At 39.9% G+C, this 27,982-nt stretch overlaps 2 protein-coding genes across 3 annotated transcripts in view; both read left to right on the top strand.

Moving 5' to 3' along the window:
* LOC115372381 (heterogeneous nuclear ribonucleoprotein L-like) overlaps positions 1 to 9,235 on the top strand; it is a 66,547-nt gene extending 57,312 nt beyond the window's left edge. The window contains exons 10-14 of the mRNA XM_030070227.1: positions 292 to 413; positions 2,649 to 2,850; positions 4,197 to 4,254; positions 4,447 to 4,545; positions 4,942 to 9,235. Of these exons, the coding sequence (XP_029926087.1) occupies positions 292 to 413; positions 2,649 to 2,850; positions 4,197 to 4,254; positions 4,447 to 4,545; positions 4,942 to 4,997 (537 nt within the window). The 3' untranslated portion in view covers positions 4,998 to 9,235. The remainder of the gene's footprint in view (positions 1 to 291; positions 414 to 2,648; positions 2,851 to 4,196; positions 4,255 to 4,446; positions 4,546 to 4,941) is intronic.
* A 12,755-nt stretch (positions 9,236 to 21,990) lies between these two features.
* Positions 21,991 to 27,168, top strand: LOC115372386 (glutathione S-transferase P). 2 transcript variants are annotated; one of them, XM_030070232.1, is made up of 7 exons: positions 21,991 to 22,188; positions 22,473 to 22,508; positions 23,060 to 23,166; positions 23,286 to 23,373; positions 23,710 to 23,813; positions 25,093 to 25,194; positions 26,778 to 27,168. In XM_030070232.1, coding segments are annotated over exons 1-7 (627 nt in total). In that variant the 5' UTR covers positions 21,991 to 22,187; the 3' UTR covers positions 26,967 to 27,168. The 2 variants fall into 2 exon arrangements, with proteins under 2 accessions (XP_029926092.1, XP_029926093.1); XM_030070233.1 differs by lacking the exon at positions 21,991 to 22,188 and adding an exon at positions 22,210 to 22,227.
* The last annotated feature ends 814 nt before the right edge of the window (positions 27,169 to 27,982 follow it).

Raw genomic sequence — 27,982 nt, 5'->3', positions numbered from 1 at the left:
TATTAACCTCTCAACTTTAAACAGTATAGGGAAGGCATAAGATCAGGCTTGAAAATCTAGCATTCACACAGCTCTTCAATCAAGAGGACTAAAAACGTGTCAGCGCTTCAAGGTGGCTCACAAATTTTTAATGTGGTTGCATAATGTCAACCACAGAATTTGCACTGGTTCAGACTTCAGTCACTTTCAGTTAGTAGCTTCTATTCGTGATATAAATATGTATGACACACTATATGCAAGATCACTATTAACTTTATGTGTGTGTGTGTGTGTGTGTGTGTGTGTGTGTAGGTGAAGTTCATGAAGAGTGTTCCCGGTACAGCATTAGTTGAGATGGGGGATGAGTATGCTGTGGACCGAGCCATCACACACCTCAACAGCATTAAGGTGTTTGGCAAGAGACTCAATGTCTGGTGAGGAGTTAATTAATACACACACACATACACAGTCACACCCGAATAACTTATTTATGTTTCTTTATGTTATATTTTTCCTTATAAATGTTAACTGCCCCCTATTGGAAAGGATAATTCAAGAAATTACTCCACCTTGGACTTGGAAATGGTCTTCAATATATAGTAAGAGTTCTGCTCTAGTTCCCCTTTTAGCTACAATAGCTGCAATAACTAATTACCCTTACCCTTTAAGCTATGTTAAGATGTGAGATATTACTTCATTAATATATATATATATATATATACACACACACACACACACACACACATAAGGACATGCACACTGTGTTCCAATATCCTGAAAAAAAGCGCCATGACAACGCTGATCCCAGGAACTCACCTCAGAGACAGAGAGAAATCAGAAACAAAGTAGAAAATAAAAATAAAAACATTTGAAAACATCTGAACATAATTCAACTAGTGCATCAATCAGCTAAACTGGATCCATTTTTAGCAGATTAACACATTAAAAAGAACCACTACACAAACATTTCATCTTAATTAGGGATGCACATGGTTAACCGTTTAACCGTTAACCGATAACAGTAACTCTAACCGATTAATACTAACGGTCAATTTTGTTTTAAAGCTACTTAATTCAATCAACTCATGGGGGCGTGTCGACAGGTGCAACACATGCCATCACGTGCTTTCCATCACAGCCCACTTTACAGCAAAGATGAAGAGAGCAAAAAGGTGTACGCAGTGCTGTTTGAGATGAGAAAAATCCTGATATTTTGTAGTTTTTGTTCATTTGGTTGATGTTTATTTGGCTGTTTTTGCACATTTAAAAATAAATAAATAAAGCCCATGAGAATTTTTTTGTCACAGCACTTTTGAATGGGTCACAGTACTCAAAAAAATAAAAATAAAATAATAGGGGAGGCAACCGCCATTCCGACATCCCTCCAATCTATTATTAAAAACTCCTGAAACGGGAAATATAATATGTCTAGTACACGTATTAATGTAACTCGGGCTAGTGTGAAACATGTTAGATTCATGTCTGAATCTCAGGGATCACTGACTGTAAGCAGAAACACAGTGTCAGTGACCTGTCACAGCAGCCAGCTGGAGCGCAGCTCTCCATTGAGCCTGTGTGTCTCCATGCACGCTGGCATCATATGCAACATTAATATTACAGATATCAATGACGGCTCTGCAGATGACACCTGAAGTCACTGACTAATTCCAGTCTCCTTCGTGTTGTACAGTAGGGGAGGGTGTGTATCCTTGTATGCAATTACGCACAAAACACACATTACATTGAATATTATTTTTTTATCTCCAGACACGTCGCGGGTCGTCCAGGTTTACAGTAAAATTGTTCGGAATGAAGCCGCATCATTGGACACTATCGCCAGCACGTTTTATTGTTTTATCATAAGCCAGCAGCTGTGCTATAGCCTATTTTTATTTTTAATATTTTATTTGCCCAATCTACCTTGTCAATAAATTAGTTTACACATAGTTCCACCTCTGCCTCTTGTGTGTGTGTGGTGTGACCCGGGGATTTTACTCAATCAGTACAACCTTGTGACACGTCCATTGGACACATGTGGCTCCACCTCCCGAATTAACTCGCCTATAATATAATATATAATATGTATATAAAGCCAACTTGCTTTAGCCTCAGTAGAAGCCCTGAGAAAATCTACCTCCCTCTCTCCATCGCGGGTTTAGGATTTAGGATTTAGGATAGCGCATCCTGCCCTTAAAGGCAATGGCACCTGGCACACTGATTGGTGTAACTGGCGTAACGCCCAAAACACACCTATGCATAATATAGCGGGTAGCGGAGGTGTTTTGCGGATAGCGGGAGGTGCACAAGATAGCAACTTTTACGGGGGAACGCCTCTTCCTAAATCCTAAATCCGCAAATAGCGGGTTTAGGGAGTCTGGCGCAAGATAGGGCCCTGAGTTCCCAGCTGGCACGACCTTCACCTGGCAACCATAGTGGGTGTAGGACAGCAGTGGCCGTGTCCTTATATTGTGCTTTGTATTCACTAGTCAGTTGTTATTGCGCTATATTCAGCAATGGATTCTTTGTGTGGTTGTATAGAAGCTTATGTTTTCTGTGGTGATTTGTAATGTAGTCTTGTATTCCTTTCTCCAAAGCAAAATCCCTTCACAGGCTTTTAAAGTTTGTAACAGAAGTTGAATGACACATTGTGTGCTGTGTTCTGTCCCTAGTGTGTCTAAGCAGCATGCAGTGATCCCAAGCCAGGTGTTTGAACTAGAGGATGGCAGCAGCAGCTACAAGGACTTCGCCATGACAAGGAACAATCGGTTCAGCAGCGCCGGACAAGCCTCAAAAAACATCATCCAGCCTCCATCTGCAGTGCTGCACTACTACAATGTACCACCATGCATCTCACAGGACCATTTACTGAGGGTATATTCCTTTTACTAATTTTTGTTTGACTGTGTTCACACTTGAACCTGCATTTTGGGTCATTAAGTATGAATGCCAGAAAATAATCTTGAAAACAACAGATACTGCAAATATTGTTGTTGTTGGACTGCCATATGCAGGAATTCAATATCCCACAGATGAACACAAAACTTTATTTTAGATATTTAGGTCTCAGTTTCACAAAATGTTGCAGGTATTGTATAGGCATTTTGTGACAAAAAGGGGGTGAACCTAGGAAAAATTGCAACAGAAACTCTTTCAACTTTTTTAGTCTCATAAGTATGTTGCTTATAACATATCAAAAGTCCTAAGAAATCCCAGTGGTGGAAAGTATTGAAAAATGCTGAAATAGGTGATGTCTCAATTTCCCATTGACACTCATGTTAAAACAATGATTCATGTAAACTAGGCACAAAGTTCTGCACTGCTTTTTCAGTCTATAATTTCTCCCCTTTATTTATACCTAATAGTGTTGTATCTTATACCGTTGTAAAGCCTGATTCATCCTCTTTTTAATGAGATACAACTTGTAAGGATCCTGCATTTCTGGAATGAGTGACACCGGTAATTGTGTGGGAAGCGACCAATTTTTTTTTAACAAAATCCCCTGCAATATTTTTTTCAGTTGATCATTTCTCCCATTTAACAATACCAATTGGTGTTGTCTTTTATACCGTTAAAAAGCCTGATTAATCCCCTTTTCATTGAGAAATAAGTTGTAAGGATTGTCAATCGATTGGTATGACCAACATGGCTAAACATGTCCCCCCCCCCCCCCCCCCCCTTTTTTGAGGGGAGCAAAATCCTATTCCATGTGTTTTCAGTTGATTTATCTAACGGACATTTCTCTGGATCCAATAGAAGCGCAGCTTTTGTTCTCAACCACACTAACAATAGGCCTACTAGCCAATCAGAAGTAGGGTGGGGGCGGGACTTGGGTGTTGCCAATCAGGCGCTCCACGTGCCATCAAAAGTGAGCCTCATTAGCCTACAGAGACGCACTGCATCCCACAGGATGGAGCGCAGGTTCCTGAAGCCCAGGGAAGACAGCAAAGATGTGGATAAGGGTGTTAAGAATTAATGGTGCTGGGCTTGGATAGAAGAGAATGGGAGCAATGTGGCAATAGATGGTTACATGATAATTAATAGGGTTATTTTCAAATAAAGTATATATGTTATATGATGTCATTTGCTCATACAGCCCTGTACGTTTTCCATAAAAATCTTTCCCAGTGCAGTTTTGATCATTTACTTGTCTGCTGTGTGTGTGCGTGTGTGTGTGTATGTGTGTGTGTGTGTGTGTGTGTGTGTGTGTGTGTTGACAGCTGTGTACGGAGCACGACGTACCTGGCTTCATCAAGTTTAAGATGTTTGATGCCAAGCGTAAGTTGAAAATTAATACTAATTCCTCAGAGTTAGATGTGTATTGTAAACGTGATTTTTTTCACTTCACCATGAAGTGAAAGTGAGACTTGAAAGTGATAGAATGCAATGCAAATTTGTACTCTTTCCCACTCCTTACCCCCTTTCTCCTGTCTTTTTCTCTACCATCCCACCACCTTATGTCTGTCTCAGCCTCCTCTAAGACCATCTCTGGCTTGTTAGAGTTTGACAGTAAGACTCAGGCTGTGGAGGTCCTCACTGTTCTCAACCACTACCAGATCAGGATACCCAGTGAGTCTGCCTCCTCTCCTCCAGGCATTATCAAACATCTCATATCCACACTGCATCTGCTTACATCTGATGTAGCTCAATTTCAATTACATCTGGCTTGAAAATGTACCTACCTTCAGTAACTACATTAAAATCGGATTTTTCTTCATCTCATCAAAACACAGATTGTCATGCACATCATTATTTCTCATAAGATTTTTGTCTTTTAAACAGTAAAGATGGACAATAAACACTTTAAACATTTCCCCTCACATCCACCAGCATCCTGTCAATCCATTTTTGAGCATGTTGCATAAGCACACTAAGGTTTACCTTTAAAAGGACAGTTTACGTGTTATAATGTGTGTGTCTCCATCTTTCTGTGTGCATGTGTGATATTTTTTTCTTTTCCCCCAGATGGATCAAATCCATATACCCTGAAACTGTGTTTCTCCACCTCCTCTCATCTATAAAGACCTGAAGACCACAAGAGCAGAGGCTTGGGCTGGAGCCTGACCTCTGACCTGAGTGAGAGGGCAAGAGACAAGGGGCCATGGGGACAAGAGAGAAAGACAAGGACAGGGAAGAATGAAGAAGGAATGAGAAAGAAGAGAAAGAGAAGAAAGGAAAATAGTGAGAGTAGGGTGGGTAATGTTAGGGAGTATAAGGTTGACAGAAAAAAGAGGACCCTGACTTATCATTGTTTATCTCATAGAGCAAAAGCAAACACCGAAAATCAAATGTGTCAAAACGCAAAGAAACCGTCTCACTTCTTTTCACTGATTTTTGTTGAGTCTTAGTATCTGCTGTAAATTAAGATACCTGACAGCCAATTATGAACACTGAGAGAACTACAAACACCATCCCAGCATCCAGTCACACTTCAGCATGGTGATGGACAAATGAAATTTATTGATATTATTGTGTTGTTTTGTGGTGATGACAGACATCCAGAAGACACAACCTTCATACCATGCAGTGAAGACCCTTGTTTTCACTTCATAGTTCAGTTGTCTTCAAGGACAGACCTGGAATCAGCTCCCCTGTTCAGTCATTCTCTGGTGGAGAACTTCCAAAACTGATTGTGAGTCAGTGGCTGTGGGCAGCTTAGTGTTGTTATATCTGCCTGGCCACTTGGAAGCAGCAAAGACTGAGACTGTGTGTCAAATGCACAAATAAAACATGTCACTCTTAACTATTAATGAATATATAAATGTTAATAGAGTCTGAATGATGCTCTGCTGGGGATGGGGTTAATTTTGATGATTGAGGGTGATTTATTCATGGGATAGAAGTGAAATGTGATCTATATGTGAAGATTGTGGGGATCTGATGTTGTTTCCTGTCTAATATGCTGTTTTTCTTGTTACAGATGCTAGATGTAGGACTTATGAAAACTAACACTAAATGACCGTCAGTTTTTACACTTACAGCCCCATGTCGACTGTTTCCATTCTGCACATAATTTCCATGGCCATTTGCTATTCAACTAGAAATTAATATTTTGTAGACCAGCTGACTCCAAACCCTGAGCTGACCCAGATGAGAGCAAGAAACATATCGCTGTCACTGCAGTAATCTGTGCTCTTGCTGGCACTGGTTGGTCCTCTGTCCTCCATATTAATTTTAGAGTGGTACATTAAGATAATCCTGCATGCGTTACCCAAAACCTCAGTCCATAGTTGCAGTCCAGTACCTGTCCTTCATATTGGTTATGCTTCCATGCTTCCAAGTATTATTAGTGAATCTGGAATGTCTCACTATTGCAGCAGCAGCCAATTTATAATACAGTAGTAAAAAAAAAAAGATGGTTACGATAGTAAGAGGAATAATAAGCACTGCTTGATGCCATCTTTTTGTTGACATCAAGACAACTTGTGCATAGGAGCAAGCCAGACATCTTTTATAGATTACTGACTATTACTGATTATTATTAGTTATTCTAATCCAGTTCTGATGTTTACAGGTGATAACCCAAGTTGCTGAATAATTTGGTTAAGAAAGGAATTCTCCCTGCATATCCAGTGTTACCTCACTGCTTAACTTTCGGTGAAGGAATTTATACTGAGACTGAGTTTTGATCCAGTGATTCACAGATGACTGATGTGACAGATCAACATGAGTCTATCATTACTTTAAATGTTCTGTTTTGGTTATGCAAACACTCAAAGGTAACTAAGAAAAACACAAAGTGCTAATGTTCCATCTACACCCCTTCAACAATCTGTGAGCACAACTAAAATACAAATGTTTAAATAACACAATGATACCTAATACCTCCTCATCTGTCTCACACCCTGTGTTACAGATGGAAGGCAAATTAAAGGAAAAAGTGTGTTAGTGAGGTGTTGGGCCATTACGACCCACCACAACAGTTTCAGTGCAAACTGACATATATTCTACAAGTCCCTGGAACTGGTTCCATCCCTCCCATTCTGGAGGTCCATTTTCTCAAAAAATACTGTACATAAAGAGGGATAATATAGTAGGGCTGCAGGACATAAAGCCATCTTTACGAGTGTTGAGCGGCACTGGTCTAGAGATGTGGAAAAAAGTGATGAGTCAGATGAGTCATCCTGCACCATATTCTGGATAAGTGGATGAGTGCATGTGTGACATCCACCAAGAGAATGCTACAGGCCTGAACGCTGGACCCCAAACAGTGAGGGGGTCTGCACAAACTTTTATGCTGTAGGAGGTATTTTCCACTTGTCCCCTGAGAGGGAAGACTCACTATAAACCAATACACAGTTATTGTAAGTGATCACCTTTGTCCTATGATGAAACATTTATATCCTGATGTGAGTGCTCTCTTCAGGATGGCCTCTAGCCACAGGACATGAGGGCTCACTGAATGAGGATGAAAATGATGTAAATGATGCTACTATGATCTCACTCACCACATCTCAACCCAGTTGAACACTTGGGAAATTTTGGATGTGTTAGACAGCACTCTCTACCACCATTATCAAAGCACCAAATGAAGAGATATCTTTTGGTAGAATGGTGTTCCATCCCTACAGTAGAGTTCCAGAGACTTGGAGAATCTGTGCCAAGAAGCATTGAAGCTGTTCTGGCAGCTCATGGTAACACAACACATTACACCTTACACTTGGTTGTTTTTACTTTTGATTTGACACCCCTCTGCCCTCTGTACATTACAAGGTCATTCAGTTTGTGTGTGTGTGTGTGTGTGTGTGTGTGTAATGTAAGTGTGCACACTCATATGCTGTGGGCATGTGGTTGCTTGTATGTATGTACTCATTCATTTTCCAGTCATTATGTCCCTCTAAATATGAATCAAAATGGTGCTCAGTTCTCCAACAGGACACCATTGTAAAAGGCAGCATTGCTCTCAGCTGGACTCTACATGGTTAAATAAATGTTTATCTAAGAACAGTACATACAGTCACCATGATTTATGATTTTTAATGATCCTTGAAACCACTACAAAAGCTATTATGTTCTTACCTGCAAGGCAATTTTCATATTGTGTAATTGGAAAAACACACTTAAAGGTGTTATGTGCCACTCACTCACTCATTATTAATGACTCTGCAAAAGAGCATCACCTACTGGATATAGATATGATATGATACAAGTGATCCTGTTACACTAAGGGGATCCAAAAAGCTTTTCAGCTCTTTTTCAGCAAACTTCACCAGTCAGTGTTTCCAACTGTAGATTTGTGAGTTGGAGTATGTGGCCATCTTATGTAAAGGAATTCCATTTGTAGTGGTTTCAATACGGACTTACACTGTCATGGGTTGTAGATGCTTTATTCATAGGCCTATCACGACAAGATGCATTTCAGTCAGAACTGACTACTGTTGCCACATTGTTTCTCCACATCCTTGACTATGTTTGCATGCAGCCCAGTAATGAGGTTAATAGGAGTAACTGACTACAGTGTTCAAATTTTTCTGTTCTAAACTCACAAAGACTTGTCTGGAGTAAATGATGTCATAAACCTGTAAGAATGAAAGGACTGTTGATTAACTGGGACCACTTTAGCTTTATGCTAAAGGAACTGACTTTCTGACCTATGAATTGATGATTACTTGAAACGTGACAGCTGTATGCCGGATGGACATTGTCGATGTCCATGATGTCAAACTGTATTCAGACTTTAATTTATCAACTAGCCCTACCGGAAAGCATGGAATAATAATAAAAAATATCCCCATGTTAAGTCAAAATTATGAGGTAAAAGGTCATGATTATGACATTCAAAGTCCTAATTATGAGATTCAAAATGGAAAATATTAGATAACAAGTCATGACTATGAGATTAAAAAATTGAAATTATGAGATTAAAAAATTGAAATCATGATAAAAATGTGAAATTATGAGATTTTTTTTTTTTTTTTTTTTTACTTTTTTGACTTTTTATCTCGACTGAAACCTGCGTCACAGCGGGTAGACACGTCAGTTGTTAGATATTAGGCAGCCATATTCAGACCCTCGGCCTATAGAAATGGCAGGTGAAAATAGAATGGTCATTCAGAGTGAATATCAGGCTAAGACTGGAGTGGTAATTCATTCTGCATTGTCATTCCATTGTCTCACTGCTATAAGGACCATAACACTTTGGAGACAATATAGATACACTGGTTAGAGCTAGGGATAAGAATATGGATTTTGGACAAAATTAAATGTTTGTAACATAACTGGCATTTAAAAGATAAGAAATAAATAATGTCAAGTCTAATTTTATTTGTATTGCCTCCTAATGTTTTCCATTGTTCTTGTTCTTTGTGTGTGTGTAATATAGATAGATAGATAGAGAGAGAGAGAGAGAGAGAGAGAGAGAGAGAGAGAGAGAGATGCTAAAGTGGATACACCTGGTAAAAGCTATCTAACATGTACAGTGCTTAAAGCACTGGAATCAGCAACACCCCTGTATTTCTTTCTCAGTCATTCCTTAGTTTTGGGGTTTTCATCTGTTGTTCAGTTTTGTATTGTATTGTACATTTTTATTGTCCCCAAAGGGCAATTCAGGTGCAGCACATAAACCCCACATGGAAACACGAAAATACACAAATACACAATACTGACAAATTAAAACACCACAGGTCCACAATGCAAGCCTGCTGCAGAAAAATTGGGTTGTGCAAACAGCATAATCGAAGATACAAAGATTAAGAAGAAGAAATGCAAAGGTTCAAAGTGCAGGTAGAATCTACCGAGTGAAGGGAGGGAAATCCAACCTATCTTAGTTGGTTATTGGCCGCAATGGTCTTAGGAATAAAAGAGCACTGAGCTCTGGAAATCCTGAGCCCAGGCACCCTACAGCACCGCCCAGAGGGCAGAAGATGAAACTCCTGGTGTAAAGGGTGCGATGGGTCAGCGAGGATAGAAGAGGCCTTTCTGACTAAAGGCCGATTTATGGTTCTGGGTATGTGTAGCTTACTGAGGGTTTGTGTAGCACAGGATGATAGATTTGATTACTTTTTCAGAACATTTCATCAAATGTGACGTGAGAGCGATTGGTCTAAAATCGTTCATCTCCTTGGCAGGCTTATTTTTTGCAATGGGAACAATAGTAGCTCTTTTCCAAGGTACAGGCACCCGTTGTACATTCAGAGAAATCTGATAGATATAATGGACACTGTCGCACAATTGTCTGGCACAAGACTTAAGAGCTCTACCACTCACACAATCAGGTTCAGGACTTTATCTGACATCAATAGATTGAAAAGAATTAAAAACCATAGACTTCTGAATGAGAACAGGTTCTCCAGAGGCTGTGAGTGACCTTATACGGTTGTGCTCTTTTCTAAAATCAAAATGATCAAATCTCAAATAAAAGTCATTAGAGCAATTTGCCGGGTTAAAATCATTATCAAAGGAGCCATGGGGAACACTACCCTCTCTCACTGGTCCTCTCTCATATCCCCACCATAGTCTTAATTCCCTTCCAAGCAGATATAATGCTGCCAGTGGCCAAGTTCTCCTCCATTTTCTTTTTGTATTTTATTTTTGCCAATGTGATTTCTCGTTTAACCTCCCTGTTGGCCTGCGCTCTCTCCAGAGCACTCCCTGTCTGGTAAGCCAGCTTCTTTTTATTTAAGGTGGCTTTAAGGGACTTGGATACCCAGGGTTTATCATTTGGGTAAATTTTTATTTGAACCCTGGGGATGTAGCTCTCCTCACAAAAATGGATGTTGTTGGTAGCTATACCAACAACATCGGCTGACTGATCCACATTGTCAGAGGCAGAATTAATAAACATAAGCGCTCAGTGGATTCATCTGCCCATCTCTTAATAGTCTGAGTGCTCACTTTTTCCTGTTGTAAGGACATTTTTTATGATGGCAAAAAGTGGTATGAGGTCTGGGTAATGCCCTCAGAGCATTAGGAATAGTGCCATAACATAAATCCAGTGCCTTATTTTGCTGCAAGGGGCAGTCAACATACTGGTGGAGGTTTAGAGACTTGTCAAGTTTGCACTTGTTAAAATCACCGAGGATGAAGTGAGGAGCATCTGGAGAACGTGATTGGTCCATGATAACACATACTGTATGACATAAGAGACTGGCAGACTATGGTTCATGTATTATTAAGAGAACAAGGCTATTAAAATAATGAAAAAAAATTTCCACAGAGAAAATCAATAAATGGCTCTGCCTCAACATGGATGAAAGCAGTGCACCTTCCCTTTCTCATTCATCGTGGAGGAGCTGCAATGGGGCAAGGAGATGTGGTGAACATAGAGTATTTTAATCAGGAGAGACAGAGGAAAAGGAGAGAAATGTAGATTGATATTAATGGAGATAAGAGGAAAATAAGGAAATAGAGCGAAATGAGGTATGTGCCTCTATCCAAAAACAGAAAAACTACATACCTTGCTATGACTACAGCACCTAATAATGAAAAAAAAAGAAAAAAAAGAAAAGAAAATTAGAGCTGGAAAATGAATGAGCCAAAGGAGATCACATCAGTTAATCAAATACAAGAGAACTTGCCTGCAGAATAGGAAGGAAACAAGACATAAAGGCAGCGACAATAAAGACAGACTAAGAGGGTTTAAGGCCACGATGACACAAGGGAAATAGGGTCAGCAATGATGGGAGAACAGGCCAGAGATAATGCTGTGGTTGAAGGAAAGTGGAATGCATAGGAATTCATGTATTATGATGCAGAGGAAACAGGGCCCACCAATAATGCAGGGGATTTTGATTATAGCCAGGGGGGGACTTAGGAACATGCAGTCTGGATTAATGTAAGATGAATTTGATGAGGAAATCCAGCAGCCCACTTGTTGAAAGGAAGCTGATGAAATTCCATGCATTGCAGCAGAGGTGGCAGCACCTTTTCTAAACGAGTGGCCTGTACATGGCTGAGGGGATCATGAATGTTTTGTAAGTAATGGCTAAACTTTCTGACACTGCGTTTTTATCAAGAGTTGGAAAAAGAGGGATAAGGAATTTGAAAGGGGTCTAGGCTGAAATTTTACCATGGCTTAAAAAGACAGGGAGGAGTTAATGTAAGTGACAATGATAGAGCAAGAAGCCTTTAGAATGTTTAATTTTTTGGAATAAATAACTAAATACAATAAATATTAGTTTCTTGTATTTTTTTTCTTAATTTTTATCTTATTTTCTGGTCATTTTTTCTTCTTTCCTTTTTTCTTTTTTCTTTTTTCTATTTTTTTTTCTTTTTTTTTTGCTGATTTTTTTTTTTTTTTTTGGGTAATTTTCCTGTAATTTTCAGGTAAATTCTTGCTGATTTGCTCATCGCCTTTTCCCCCGTGTTTTTGAAAGAAAGTGAATTTGCTCAGGTTTCGAAGGGTTAATTCATTAGCCATTGCTACAACACAAAGATTTGTCAGGTATCAGTGATTATTCCAACATTATGTTTTAATCTCACCCCTTTGAATTTATTTGACAAGTAGGCATATCACAATTGGACAATTTCATAACCAACACAAATAAAAACACCTTTTCATATCAGTGTCCTGAGTGCAAAAATCACTCCAGGTGGGGCTTAATGGGGCTTACTGAGAGGCAACTTGGAGGTACAGGACATGCAAAAGTCTGAAAACCCCTGCATCAATATGCAGAAAACAACAAGCTAAGTGTTCATTCTGATCTTTTTTATAACTGCTGGCTGCAGAAAAAAAAACATCATCAGACGAGATGAAGATGAAGAAAAGCTTGTGCCAGTTATACAGCACTTACCAGGAAAACAAATGTAAGATTGCGCTGATTAAGCAAACATGGCCCATCATGTCTGATATTATTGATTTCAATATAAATGGCAGTGAGAAAACAAACTTCTCACAATAAACATATTCATCACTATAGGCCTGATTGTTTTGGTCATTCTGATTTCAGTAACACTCAATATGTTTTAAAAATAAAATAAAGAGCATTAGACAATCCACAGTTGATGGGCATGTCCTATTTAAATGTAAAGAAGGTGCTTGAAGAAAATCAAGTTTAATCAAGCGTCGTAGAAAGTATCATTCACATTATATAATAAATATATTGCATTCAGGTTAATGTATCTTTGGCCTCATCATGTCATGGGTCTGTGTTTTTGGACTTTGTGTTTTTCTTTGGACTCATTTTTTTGTCTCACTGTGTTTTCTAGCTCTGTATTGGACTTCCGTTTTCTGTTTCCCTACTGATTCTAGTGACTTGGCTTTCTGTGTTGTTGTTTTCCCATAGTCTTGTCAGCTTGTTCATCTCCACACTTGCCCTGCATTGTTTCATCAGCCCTGCCCTCGTTGTGCTTTTTTTTTTTTTTTTTTGCTCTGGTCCCTCCAGTCTTTTGTCCCTCCCTCTCTCCAGGTATGTCTAGTTTTCCAGTTCGTTTTGTTTGTATTACAGTCCTATTTTCACTTCAGGTTTTTGTCCAGTCATTGCCTGTTTGCTTTTGTCGTCGCCAAGTCCTTGCTCCTTGTGTTCCTGTGTATCCTGCCATTGTAAAGAAGTATTTAGGTTCTTCAGTTCAACCTGCCCTCAGCTCCTGCATCTTGATCCACCTGCTCTGCTTCCACACTCAGTATATCCAGCACCTACCTGCAAACAGTGCTGCAACTGATAGCATCACACCATAGTTCAGTGGTTCCCAAACCGGCCCTCCAGGACCACCTGCAGGTTTTGTTTCAGCTCTGCTCTTTCACACCTGATTAATAGTTTATCTGAGCAGATCAAGCCTTTGTGTGTCGTCTCTGTTCATGACTGTACACGACTACACCTCAGGGTGGAATGTTGTTGAGTCACACTGACAGAGAACCGTTGCAAGATATGTCATGTGTCACGATCCAGCTCAAAGACCACGACAAAAAGAGGAGAGTCGCGGAACTAGAATGTTCAATACAGAAATATATAACTAATGATAAACATAATAAAATTAGGTGTGTAAAGTAGGAATCATTAAACTCGTAAGCCAGCAGCTTCTTAAGCAATAACTTATGGTCTATGGTGTCAAAGGCTGGCTGAAGTCCAACAGCACAGCACCTACCATCAATTTTTTGTCAGTAATTTCAAGCCAGTCATCAGTTAGAGATGTTAAGGCTGTGCAGGTTGAATAGCCTGCTTTATAGGCATGTTGGACATCTGAGTTAATGTGGTTTTCTTCAAAATATTGTTGAATTTGTGTAAATATAATTGCCTCCAGAAGTTTGCCCAGAACTGGCAATACGCTAACTGGCCTGCTATTTGGCCCTGAAAATGGCTCTCTGCTGTTCTTTGGTAGGGGAGTTACCTTTGCAATTTTCCATAACTGAGGATAAACACATTCATCAAAGCACAGGTTGAAAATATGGAAAATAGGCTTTACGACCACCTTAGCTGATAGCCATAATAATCTGCCATCCAAATTATCAATCCCACATGATTTATCACATTTAATTGATGAAAGAAGTTTCTCCAGTTCCTCTTCATTGATCAATTTAAACTGAAAGCTGCATTCCTTGTTCAGCATAATTTGCTCTTTAATAATGAAATCAGAAAGCTCACCTCTCCCTGGTATCATTTGATTTCTCAATGTGCTCACTTTGTTGATGAAATAATTATTAAAAATGTCCAACGGTTTAGTTATATATGCACCCTCCAATTCAGTAGATTCAGTAGGAATTTTGTTTACTTTATCATTGCCTATAACTTCTCTAAGTGTTCTCCAAAGATTTTTACTGTCATTTTTGCACTCTGCAAATTTAGATTGGTAGTATTGTTTTTTGTTTTGTCTGTTCATTTTAGTTGTTTTGCTCCTCAGTGAGCGGTAAGCTTTCCAATCTGCTGGGCTACCAGATATTATGGCTGACTTTTTCAGCTGATTTCTCTCTTTCATACAGCATCTCAGGTCCGTATCAATCCAGGGGGCTTTAAATGATCTAATAGAGCTTCTTAATTGGGGCATGTTTATCACAGAGAGCAGAAAATAAATTCATAGAAGTCGACAATGCAGCCTCTGCATGTGAACAATTCAGAACTGTGATCCAATTTATATTCTTTATGTCAGTGACAAAATCATTTTCAGAGAAGTTTTTGTACATTCTTTTATATATTACCTTCGGCCCTGCTTTTGGAACCTTTGCTCTTAAGGCTAATGCAATGATATTGTGGTCACTAAAGCTAAATGGTACTGAGACAGCTTTCGAACATTTTTCAGGAACACTTGTAAAGAAGTGGTCTATACAGGTTTTCATGATTGAACCTTTACCATCAATATTAATCCTTGTGGGCATACTTATGATTTGATATAAATTGCAGACAGAGGCTGCATCACTTAATACACAATGTACAATTATTGGAAAACCAGTTGATATTCATATCTGTGGCAAAGAAGACTTTGTGACCTTTATCACTTGCATTTTGCAGCATAGTGCATATGTTATTCAAATATTCAGCATTAGAACATGGTGGCCTATAGTAACAACAAGTCAATGTAGGTTTGCAGTATGGAATGTGAATCTGAAGTCATAGGGCCTCCACACCATTCATGCCCAGATCCTTCCTAATGTTCGCTGGAATGTGATCTCTAAGATAAAAGGCAACGCCTCCCCCATACCTGTCTCTATCTAGTCTAAATAACTTGCAACGTTGTATGGAAACTGCTGAATCATCTATGGTGCTATCCAAATGCATCTCTGAAATAGCCATAATGTGGATATCATTTTGCTGCAGGATGGAACCTAGCTCATTTACCTTATTTTTTACATTACAAATGTTTAGGTGGGCAAATTTTAAACCTTTTTTTTTTTTTTGGAAACTTAATAGACATATAAATTAAAGGAGAAAAAAAAATCAAATCAAATCAGAACCACAGATGAGGGTTCTCATTACTGCGAGTCCTCTTTACTCCTTTATTGCGGGGTAGAAGTCGTGGGTGAGGGTGTGCCAGCATTTTGCCTAATTCTACCCTCCCTCTCTCTAGGTGGGTGGACGACAAGGTGATCGTATTTTAAATACGCAATGTCCCCTCTGTCCCATGCCTCTCTCAATTTAGGCAGCAGCTCCCTTCTTTTTTGTCTCACTGCCTCAGAAAAGTCCTTGTTCATGTAGATCCCTGTGGCGGTCTTCTTCAGCTCTTTTCTTTTTGACCAAATCAGCTCTCTGTCCTTGAAGTTTAAGAATTCAGCCACTATGGGCCTCTGGCGTTCTCCCGTGGGATCCCGCTTTCCAGTGTTCCAGTGCGGTGGGCTCTTTCTATAACCATAGGTCCAGAATCCAGCTTCAATTTATCAGAAATCAGGCAACGAACTTTCCTTTCCACATCAGATTGTTTCTCTCCATCAGATTCCTTAATCCCATCAAATATGAGATTATTTCTTCTTGATTCATTCTCATGATAATCAGCCTTTTTTTCAATTGTCACTAGGCCTTCACAGATAGTGTGCATACCACTTTCCACCAGAGTGTTGTGATCAGTGGAGATTTTAGAGATTTGGATTTTAATCTCATCAACCTCCTGCTGGGTGTAATGGATGCTGTCCTTGAACTCTTGGATATTCCTATTCATGGAGTCAAGACGCTCATTGGTGGAGCCCATGATCATATGAACAAACTTGTTGAAAGTATCAACCTGTCTATCCAGCATCTCATTGTAGTGGACTTGTTGTGTCAGTTTTTGTTCGATCAGTTTCCTGACAGCGTCCATGGTTACGAGCTCCGTTTCCATGTCAGCAGCCGGAGCAGCTGCCTCGCCGCCATTTCTCCTCCCCTTTGACATGACAGCCGACAGCCAAAAAAAAAAAAAAAAAAGTGCACCCTGCTTCTCAAGCAGCACACGCCAGCAGCACACGCCAAAACTTACTACTCAGACACACACATGTCCCAGGCAAGCAGGCGAGCAGCTGTGTAGCACCCGAACCTCCAGGGGTAAACCCGTTTTACAGTTTAAGGGAACCGATCGACAGACTCACGAGATCCAGCCACAGCCGGCAACCGTCTCCCACAAAATCGACCACACGAGACAAATTTCCACTTACCTCAATGAAGTCAACTGGCAGGAGGAACGGCTAGCCAGCGCATCAGCACAACTCCCAGAACCAGTGGCACAGAAAGAAAGTGGAAACTTCCCCCGAGCCACCAGCAAGGAGAGTACAGTGACTCAAGACGAGGAGGGATCAGAACCAGAGAGCACCGGTCAGATCAGATCAGATCAGATCAGCAGTTTTTACCCAAAACAGCAAACAGTAAACCAGGGCTCCCCACACAAGTAGACAACAGGTAGCAAACGCAGACCACACATGAGCGTCCAAGATAAAATCCAAACTAGAGAAAACAGACACTATGTCTGTGACTGTGGGTATCTGGACTGACAGAAGTATGTGTGGCTTTCTAGGGGTCACAGCCCACTTTGTCGAAACAGAGAAAAACAGCCCAAAACTGCAGACAGTTCTCTTAAGTTGTGAACGATTCACTGGGTCACACACCGGAGAAAGAATTAGTGAGAAATTTGAGGAGATATGTAACAACTTCAGTATAAAACACAAATTAGATTACATTATCTGTAATGCCTCAAATATGAAGAAAGCCTTCACAGTGTGTTTCCCCTTGGCAACAACTGAGAGTGAAGATGCAGACGACGGTGACAATGATGTGGAAAACAGGAACTTATGGGAGGAAGTAAGTGAGATCACCAGGATGATGTGGATTCCATCCAGAGAAGCTGCTGACAACAGCGGCTGCAGTGCTTTGCACATTCATTGCAGCTTGTCGTGCGAGATGGCCTAAAGGAGATAAAAATTCTGAACAGTGCACTGGCAAAGGTGACAAAATTCTCTACTTTACTTCATTCCACTTGTGGAAGGAAGCTTTTGAGGAAGAGTATGGAGCCAATCGCTGCATCCCTGCTGCTGTTTCAACTCAATGGAATTCCACTCTCCGCCTTGTTGTGTCCGTCACTGACTTGGATCCCCAAAGCCTCAACAACCTGCTGGACGCTCAAGGACACAAAGGTCTCTGCCTGTCAGTGAGAGAATGGAGTCTGCTGAAAGAGCTTGTGGAAATTTTGGCCCCATTTCTTCAAGCAACAGACCTCAGACAAGGGGACAAAGTGGTGACTCTCAGTGCGGCTCACCCTTCCATCCTGTCACTCAACAGCCACCTCATCAGTATGCTGACTACAACTCGTCACCTGGTTGGTTTAGTGAAAGCACTGCAGAAATCACTCCAACACCGTTTTCAGGGCATGTTTGTGATTGTCAGAATGGATAACCCAGCTCAACCTGCTGCAGATCTTCCATTTGGAGATGTGTTCTACATGATGTCAGCACTGCTAGACTCATCATTCTGCTTCTTTTGGCTAGAGCAAGATGTCCTCGCACCAGATGGAGTCAAGAATGAGGTGAAGAAGATGATAACAGGTAGCTATAAATAAACACTGTTTCCATAAAACTTTATCAAATTACGCCTTAACATCACCAAAATATGTTCACACTTACTTATCTTTGACTCATTTGACAATTACTACTGTCTGTACAGTAGTGTATATCAATACCATATATTGTAACTAATTATGATGTATTTTTATTTATTTTTTTGCTGAACTTTTCCAGACCTAGTCTTGGCTGAGGCTTGGAAAGTTCCCATATCTGAGAGCAGTAGTGGAGCAGATGTTCAGGAGGAGCTACCTGCTAAAACTCCAGGCCTTTTCTCTGGCTACCAGAAGAAAAGCAACAAGAGGAACGTGGACTATCGCTCATCATCATAAGTAACATCCTGGAGAAGAACCGGAAGGATAGATCAGCTACTCAGTTACTTATGATTTGGCTTTATTTTTCAGTGCTTCCTCTATATAAACACCACTGAAAATACACTATATTACCAAAAGTATTCGCTCACCCATTCAAATGATCAGAATCAGGTGTCCTAATCACTTGGCCTGGCCACAGGTGTATAAAATCAAGCACTCAGGCATGCAGACTGTGAAACAAGACATTTGTGAAAGAATGGGCCGCTCTCAGGAGCTCAGTGAATTCCAGCGTGGAACTGTCATAGGATGCCACCTGTGCAACAAATCCAGTCGTGAAATTTCCTCGCTCCTAAATATTCCACAGTCAACTGTCAGCTCTATTATAACAAAATGGAAGCGTTTGGGAACAACAGCAACTCAGCCACCAAGTGGTAGGCCACGTAAAGTGACGGAGAGGGGTCAGCGGATGCTGAAGCGCATAGTGCAAAGAGGTCGCCGACTTTCTGCACAGTCAATTGCTACAGAGCTACAAACTTCATGTGACCTTCAGATTAGCCCAAGTACAGTACGCAGAGAGCTTCATGGAATGGGTTTCCATGGCCGAGCAGCTGCAGCCAAGCCACACATCACCAAGTGCAATGCAAAGCGTCGGATGCAATGGTGTAAAGCACGCCGCCACTGGCCTCTAGAGCAGTGGAGACGCGTTCTCTGGAGTGATGAATCACGCTTTTCCATCTGGCAATCTGATGGACGAGTCTGGGTTTGGAGGTTGCCAGGAGAACGGTACATTTCAGACTGCATTGTGCCGACTGTGAAATTTGGTGGAGGAGGAATTATGGTGTGGGGTTGTTTTTCAGGAGCTGGCTTGGCCCCTTAGTTCCAGTGAAAGGAACTTTGAATGCTTCAGGATACCAAAACATTTTGGACAATTCCATGCTCCCAACCTTGTGGGAACAGTTTGGAGCGGGCCCCTTCCTCTTCCAACATGACTGTGCACCAGTGCACAAAGCAAGGTCCATAAAGACATGGATGACAGAGTCTGGTGTGGATGAACTTGACTGGCCTGCACAGAGTCCTGACCTGAACCCGATAGAACACCTTTGGGATGAATTAGAGCGGAGACTGAGAGCCAGGCCTTCTCGACCAACATCAGTGTGTGACCTCACCAATGCGCTTTTGGAAGAATGGTCAAAAATTCCTATAAACACTCTCCTCAACCTTGTGGACAGTCTTCCCAGAAGAGTTGAAGCTGTAATAGCTGCAAAAGGTGGACCGACATCATATTGAACTCTATGGGTTAGGAATGGGATGGCACTTCAGTTCATAGTATGAGTAAAGGCAGGTGAGCGAATACTTTTGGTAATATAGTGTATTTGCTGATCTATGTGGTCATCAGTACACTCTCAGTGGTGTATTATGTTAGATACTGTTTGTATTCTGTATTTGTATGTAAATGTATGAATTGTGATGTGTTTTCTGACCCCTAATGGTTACTTATGGTATTGCTATGTGTTTTCTATCGGAGACACTGCCTGTTTAGCATGTGATGAGGGACACCTGTGTAACTCTCCCTGATGAAGGCCATGCTCTGGCCGAAACATGTTGGAGCCTTTTATCATGTAGGCCACTTCTATTAAAGGCTTTTTGTGCATAGGAAGAGTTGCCTTGGATTATCTGTACGTTTTCAATGAAATATTTTCCCTGTAAGTCCAATGAGCACCTTCTTTAGTCATGGTATGAACCTTTTTTACATGAAATGTTGATGCGCTGTAGCCTTCTCCTAGTCTCCCTTTTTTCAAAGATAATATTTTATTTTATTTATTTATTTTTTTAAAAAAACGTCTTCCTTGACTTGTCTACCCTGAATGGATTTTTTTTAATTATTTTATTTTATGAGGGGAATTCAGTTGTGCTTTAAATCCAGCAATATATCATTCCACTGGTTGTGACACAAGTAAAACGCAATCTAGAAAGATTAGATTACTTCATTGTGTCAGGGGAACTCTTACCAAAGGTTAGTATAATAGCATTGTAATAAGTGACCATGCGGCTATATAGTTCGTATATAGAGAGCTATATATAATAAAATCTCCACAGATGAAAGTGCCAAAAGTTTAATGAGCCTGACGCAAGCCTATCATCATCAAGGAGAGAAGGCTTGAAAACCTTTAACTTGCAGAATCAAAAAACAACAGACTGACTGAGCAATAACGAGCATTTTAACATCACAAAGGAATTTAACAATACACCCATTAGAAATAAATAAATGCTTCAAAGATTCTTGTGAATCCTCATATAGATTGGAATGCAACCAAGACTCAGATACACAAGAAACATTTCTTGATCAGCTCAAGTTTCAGTTACTATCTGTGGACATAAAAAATGAACTAGATAGGAACATAACAGCCGGAGTTGTCAGAGGCAGTCCAAAATATGAATAGTGGTAAGGCACCTGGGCCTGATGGGCTGCCCATAGAATTTTATAAAACATTGGTCATTTATGGACAAAATGGTCATTTATTATCTTTTCTTGAAGAACTTCTTGATAAATTCAAAATACCTATAAAACTAAACTCTAAAATCAGGATAGAAAAAATACAACTCATAAGTTATTCCTCTAAATATTTTACAATATACATTCAGTGGCCACCTGTACAGTGTAATGCAGTTTAGTGCAACAGCTCTGCCATAAATTCTACCTTTTAACAAAGTTTATAATGTTCAGTTTGTGTTGACATTGTGCACAATGTGTCACTTTAATTCTGTTTATTACTGAGGTTGTAGTTTGCAGAGGTCTTGCACTGGACTACATTATATTGAGAGGTGTTTCTATTTTTTTGTCCTCCCTATTTATATACATGAGGGGGGATTTTAGAAACACCTGTCAATAAAATGCAGTCCAGTACAACAGCAGCTCAATTCCAAACACAGAACTGAATGAATGAACACCTCTATTACTGAGACAAAAGAAAAGCTGAGCATATTCTTTAAATTCACACGGAAATCGGCCAAGTGGGATTGGTCAGTATCTGCTGGGTTTCTGTAAAGTAACTTCTTAAGGTTAAGGTTTGACGCTATGCAAGTACAACTGAACTGAACTGAACTGAACTGCAATGAAATAATCAATGAAATTGGAGGGTAACCTGTTGCACTCTGCATTTATGTATTTGTATGTGTATGTGAAGGCACGATGTCGTAGTCTGGCTGTGTGGACAGCGCATGCGTACACGCGTCATTGAGTTAAAAAATTATTATTATTATTGGATAAACCAAAGCATGTGGGTGTGCATTGTGGCAGAACTCCAACAGGATTCATAGAAAACAAACTAACTTTGTAAGATCGCCTCCCCGTGACTCAGCACATTTAGGCTTTATAAACGCCCTTTGTGCCGATCTGTTCATTGCGCTCTTCACTGCTGCCAGCGTCACATGACCGCAAGTCCTTTTATGTAACCTGACCTACTTGAGCTAGCCTTCCCAGTTACTACGTCGCTTCAGCCGGATTCCCTACCAGTAAGTGCCGGAGCTGTTGCATACAGTTGTTTTCAATAAGTATGTTTTGTACTCTGTGATTTCCATGCAGAATAGAAGCGTAGTGGCTGAGTCAGTGAGTGCTGTTATCATGCAAATAGTCAAGAACGCAAATGCCTAATATGCAGAAAACGGATGATTGATTGTAACGTTGAATAGTGGCGTCTTTGCAGTTGTGATAGAGTCTACACTTAGATCTACACTTAGAATCCATTTTTGCAACTTGTTGCAATAATGCACATGTATGTTGTTTTGTCTCCCCCCAGTGCCTCCATACACCATCACTTACTTTGCCGTCAGAGGTGAGTAAAGAGAACATTATTTCTAATGTTTTGAAAATTTGCCGAAATTGTAGCTGCAAGCAACAATTAGGCGGCTGAGGAAAGCAAGGGCATTTGGTACAGAACCAAGCAAAGAAAGACAGTAGTACTAGAATACAAGGGGAAAATGGGGAAGACTGACGGACGAAAGCCTGGAACAATTATGGAAGTAAGGAAAGGAGGTGGGGATGAGATGCAGTTTGAGGCTAAAACCTTTTTCCTGTGTACTCTTGAAAGAGTGCTTTGAAAAATAACAGGAGAATATATCTATATCTATTTATATCTGTATATCTATCTGTATCTATATCTATATCTATCTATCTATCTTTCTATATAGATATATAAACACACACACACACACACACACACACACACACACACATATATATACATATATAGATATAGACAGATATATAGATAGATATATCTATATCTATCTATTTATCTATATCTATCTGTAGATATAGATAGATATAGATATATGTCATATATATATAAATAAAAGAGGCAGGTTAATTGTGCGTCTGTCCCAGGCCGCTGTGGAGCCATGAGGATCATGCTGGCTGACCAGGACCAGACCTGGAAAGAGAATGTGGTCACATTTGATGACTGGGTCAAAGGAGACCTGAAAGCCACATGTGTAAGCTGATCATGGCCTCCTCCTATGTTTTCTTGTGTGTGTTATTCTGTTGAACATGTATGTGTATCAGTGGAGCTTCTTTGAGTTCAGATACATGAAATCTTCTGCATTTGCTCTAGGTGTTTGGCCAGTTGCCTAAGTTTGAGGATGGAGACTTGGCCTTATATCAGTCTAATGCCATTCTGAGACACTTGGGTCGCAATCATGGTAATTTCCCCTCTAATATTGTTTACATAGATTGTTACATGTGTTGCTCATAAATAGGAGTAGTGGGATGTTTGTGTAGTTAGGTTTCTTTGAACTAGACTAATCACTGACTGAATCACTGTTCAACAGAGACCATTTCAGAACTGATTAAAATCTATAAGGTTTGTCAAGCAAAAACACAATGTGCAATATACTTACCACAGTGTGATTGAAAATATTTGAGGACTAAACTAGACAGTATTAGTCAAGTTTTGATTTCTTTGATGACCTTTTGAAATGAAAACTCAGCAGTAAGAAGCTGCAATTCTTTTGGTGTTTCACTGTCTTCCCATCTAGGAGCGTATGGGAACGACAACAGGGAGGCCAGCCTGATTGATATGATGAACGATGGTGTTGAAGACCTACGTCTCAAATATGTGAAGCTTATTTACCAAGAATATGTAAGTGTGAATGAGTACGTTTACATGCACACCATATTCTGGTTAAGGTCATTTTCCGAATAAGGTGTTTATATGCGCTGCAGCAACTGGAATATTCCGTTTACATTTTACTTGGCATATTCCCGTGTTTCGGCGTATTCCACGCTGCTATGTAATGCAACGTTCAACCTGCGGGGGGCAGCAATATGCCTATAGGCGTCTGGTCTGCCGAAAATACAGAAGAAGAAGAAGATGTCGCTATTTGTGTGTTTTCTCCCATCGATATCCTCCATGATATTTAAGTCTTTCATTAGCTGAAGGTAGACTGCAGTCTCCTGGCTCTTGCTGCTGTTCGCCATGTTGTTCACCCCGCTTGCAGTAACCACAGCAACAAAGACGCACCAGAATTCCTTGTGAATCAAGCATGCACAGACATAACTGAATATTCCGGTGCGGGGCATTTTCCGATTAAGGTGTTTACATGGCACAATATTCTGGTTAAAACAGGCATAAGAATATGACCTTAATCAGTTTCGGTACATGTTTACATGACTCCTGCGCAACCGGAATATTGAGGATATTCCGAATAATACAGGAATATGGTGTGCATGTAAACGTGGTCAATGACTTAAATGTGTACAGTGAGTAACACTGTAGTCTGATTACGAAGTCCTGTTTTGAACCACATCCTTTAAACGTCTAAGTATGATTTAGTAAGCATGGCATGGGAGAAGGGCCAGAGATAAGAATTTAAGAGATTAACAGTCAAGTAATGCCTCAGAGTCACTAGGTTTTGATAGGTGCAAACCTATTTGGATTGTGCATTCATTTTGCAAATGGCACTTTATGCCCAAAACCTCCATTTCGAAAAATTTTGTTATTTCATTTCCCTCTTAGCTGTTATGTAGGACAGTGGTATTGCTATCTCTTGAAATTTTTCAGCTTGAGCTAAAAATGTGTGGACTTATTTGTGCAAATCTGCAACGCTTTGCATTTGGTCTGATCACACCTTGACAGTAATTGTTTAGAGCATCCAGCCAGTACCCAGCATGCAGTAACAATGAGAGGAAGAGAGCACCACTACTGTCCTACACAACAGCTGAGGGGAAGTGAAATAATTCAAGGTTTTAAAAATGAGTAAACTGTCCGTTTTTAAAGCACTCCTAATTTCTTTCCATTCCCTCACAAAGCAACAGAATGAGCAATAGAATGTGTCTGAAATACATGATTAAACAGATGACTTGGATGAAAAGAAAGTATGACTTTCTGTGTCAGTCTGATTATGTTTCTCTCCCAACAGGACAGTGGGAAAGAGGCATACATTAAAGATCTGCCAAACCACTTGTCCAAATTTGAAGCAGCCATGGCCAAAAACAACACTGGCTTTCTGGTTGGGAACAAGGTAAACTGAATGCAAGTGTAAAATGTCATCTCTGCAAGTGTTGCAGCATGTCAATCTGAGATTAATGGATTTGTTCTTTTGCTAAAAACAAATGTTTTTTAGAATTTTGTTTTGTCTCTTGCACTTTTTATGCAACGATTTGAAACAATGGTGATTATACAAGTTTCTGTTAATTCCCCATTCATTCAGCCCTCAGTCACTTTATCATAAAATAACTCCTGAAATGCTTTGAATATCACAAAACCATGAGTTTTAACTGTGCAACAAGAGCCAGTGGAAAGTTTTCCTTATACCCCTTTTCCACCAATCCGGTTCCATGGCTGGTTCGGAGCCAGTGCCTGACTTAGCACCGTTTTTTTGTTTTTCCACCGCCCAAGCACGGGCCAAACTGGTTCCAAACCGGTTACAAGCAAGCGCCAACGGCGAGCAGGGGTTAAACAGGAGCCAGAGAAAGAACCAATGACATGGCCCACCGCGTCATTGGTGGGCGGACTTACAGACTCAAACGGGAGCAGCGATCTCTATAAACGTACAGCTAAACATAGTCACCATTCGTTCCGACCACGAATACGACGGGTAGCCGGCAATAACTGCGTTTTTCACCTCTGGACCGCACACGAGCAGTATTTGCATCGCTATGGTGGGTCGTCCATGTTTGTTATTGTGATTCCGAGTGAGCGTCTCACACACCCATGTGATCACATTTACGATGACGTCATGACGTGGCTCTGACGTGGCTCTGACGTGGCTCTGACTTGGCTCCGCTTGGCTCTTGGCTGGTGGAAAAGCAAACCGGTTCTTTGTTGGAACCAGTTAAGCACTAGCTCTAGCACCAGCACCGAACTAGCACCAGGGGCATTAGTAATGGTGATGATCTGACACACTCAGTCCCCCAAAGGCTGTTTTTGTGACTTTCATGTGTTATCAGCACGGACCTGTTAACAGAGTTTACCATTCACCGGTGGGCAGGCTTATATTTTGAAAGATTTATTTCATGCTCTTTAAAAGTAACCTAATTTCTTTTTATTTTTAATTTCTCGGGGTGCATTTGTGGTCATTTCTGGTAATTACATTTTAAATATATTTATAATAATTTAGTTTTGTAATTGTTTTAGTATTTTTTTCAAATTTTCTTGTTTTTGTTTTGCAAATTTTCTGAGTTTTTTTTTTTTCAGATTTCATTTTTTTTTTTTTTTTTTTTGGTAATTTTCTGGTGAATTTATCTTTCTTTCAGTATTTGGGGGTGGGTGGAGATGTTTAGCACATTAGCATAAAAATTGCTAGACTTTTTGCAATACAGAAAACAAACTTCAAAATGAGCTTTTTTTATTACAAGAAAAGTTTATTTTAGGTTTGAATATATTAAAATTATATATTTAAACCTCAGATCAGTGCCAAATTTCATGTGTTGAAATGCTTGTGAAAGACACCTTTTTATTTTAGACACCCACTTCATTTAGAATAAACACTCTTCATGTTTAGATGACTGACACTTCCTGGGGTGGTTGAACTGATTCCAGCCCTGTTCATAATAAAAATAATTATTTTTTCATACTCTTACTACTGTATTTGGTCTTGGTCAGGTTTCATTCGCAGACTACAGCCTGTTGGATGTTCTGCTCAACCACTTGGTCCTGAGTCCGACCTGCCTGGACACTTTCCCTACCCTCAAGAGCTTTGTGGAGAAGATGTCGGCACGCCCCAAAATCAAGGCCTTCCTTGATTCAGACGCGCACAAGCAGCTACCGATCAACGGCAATGGCAAACAATGAATCCCTACACATAAGCAAATTCATTATATAGGTCTCTGTCCTCGTCTATGTAATGTCTTGAATCATGGGGATGATTGCACTTTGATTGCACACTGACTGTAAACAATCATGGTTCTGTTTCTATGTAACCTTTTATTACCTGGGTACATTTAAAAAAAAAAAAAAAAGAAAAAAGAAAAAAAAAAGAAAATAATAATAAAAATCTGCTCAAAATCTGTCTCAACCTTGATCGTCATGAACCAAAAATAAGTGAAAATACTTCAGTTCTTCTTAGAACAGTTAACAGTGTTGTAATAAATATACCCATCATGTTTCAGTTGTAGTAACAATAGCAATAACAACGATGAATGCTGGTGCAACCAAAATACATTTTTATGTATGAATACATAAAGTAATGTTATATTTGGCTTGGCAGTGTTCATCTACTTATTATTCCAGGTTTATCATTCATAGAGGATCTTCTATTAAACATCCATGGGTTTACCTTTTACTTGAAATGGACATTTCAGTGTCAAATGTCAGGCTTTGGATTTGTCTGATTTGTCTGAAGATGCTTTTCTTTTTCTTTTTCTTTTTTTGTAATTATGTTTAAGGATCTGAAAAGTTCTTTTAGCAGTGTGAGGAACATAATGCTACAAGCAAACAACTGCTCATTTTCCACTGCACCAACATTCACAAAAGGAATTTGTGGCACATGATTATCACATTGCTCGCAGTGTGCTGAAGGAATGCGGTCATTTGCATATCACTGTTCCCATGTGAAAGGACCCTAATTCCAGTTCTGGTGATTTCCTTATTTTCACTTTAGTTTCAGTATTGCATGATCTTTTATGAGAAAATTACATCACTCTGGGCCTTTTAAATCCATTTCAGGACCCACTGGAGAAATTCTAAGATGCACAGTGACAAAGCTAAAAACAAGGCTGCTTTTCTTATCTCTTGAAAAGCTAAGAAACATTTGGAGAAATATTTTTGTAGATGTAATCTGGGCAGCTCTCTTCAGTGTAGGAATGGTA

The sequence above is a fragment of the Myripristis murdjan genome, chromosome 15 (assembly GCF_902150065.1).
Source record: "Myripristis murdjan chromosome 15, fMyrMur1.1, whole genome shotgun sequence".
In the NCBI taxonomy this organism is placed as follows: domain Eukaryota; kingdom Metazoa; phylum Chordata; class Actinopteri; order Holocentriformes; family Holocentridae; genus Myripristis; species Myripristis murdjan.
The sequence above is the reverse complement of the archived record's forward strand: the minus strand, read 5'-3'. Positions and strand labels throughout refer to the sequence as shown.

What these genes read in the sequence shown, in the direction of transcription:
- LOC115372386 (XM_030070232.1), top strand. An exon ending in CACTTACTTTGCCGTCAGAG is followed by an intron (nt 22,509 to 23,059) that starts GTGAGTAAAGAG and finishes CGTCTGTCCCAG; the next exon opens with GCCGCTGTGGAGCCATGAGG. An exon ending in GAGACCTGAAAGCCACATGT is followed by an intron (nt 23,167 to 23,285) that starts GTAAGCTGATCA and finishes CATTTGCTCTAG; the next exon opens with GTGTTTGGCCAGTTGCCTAA.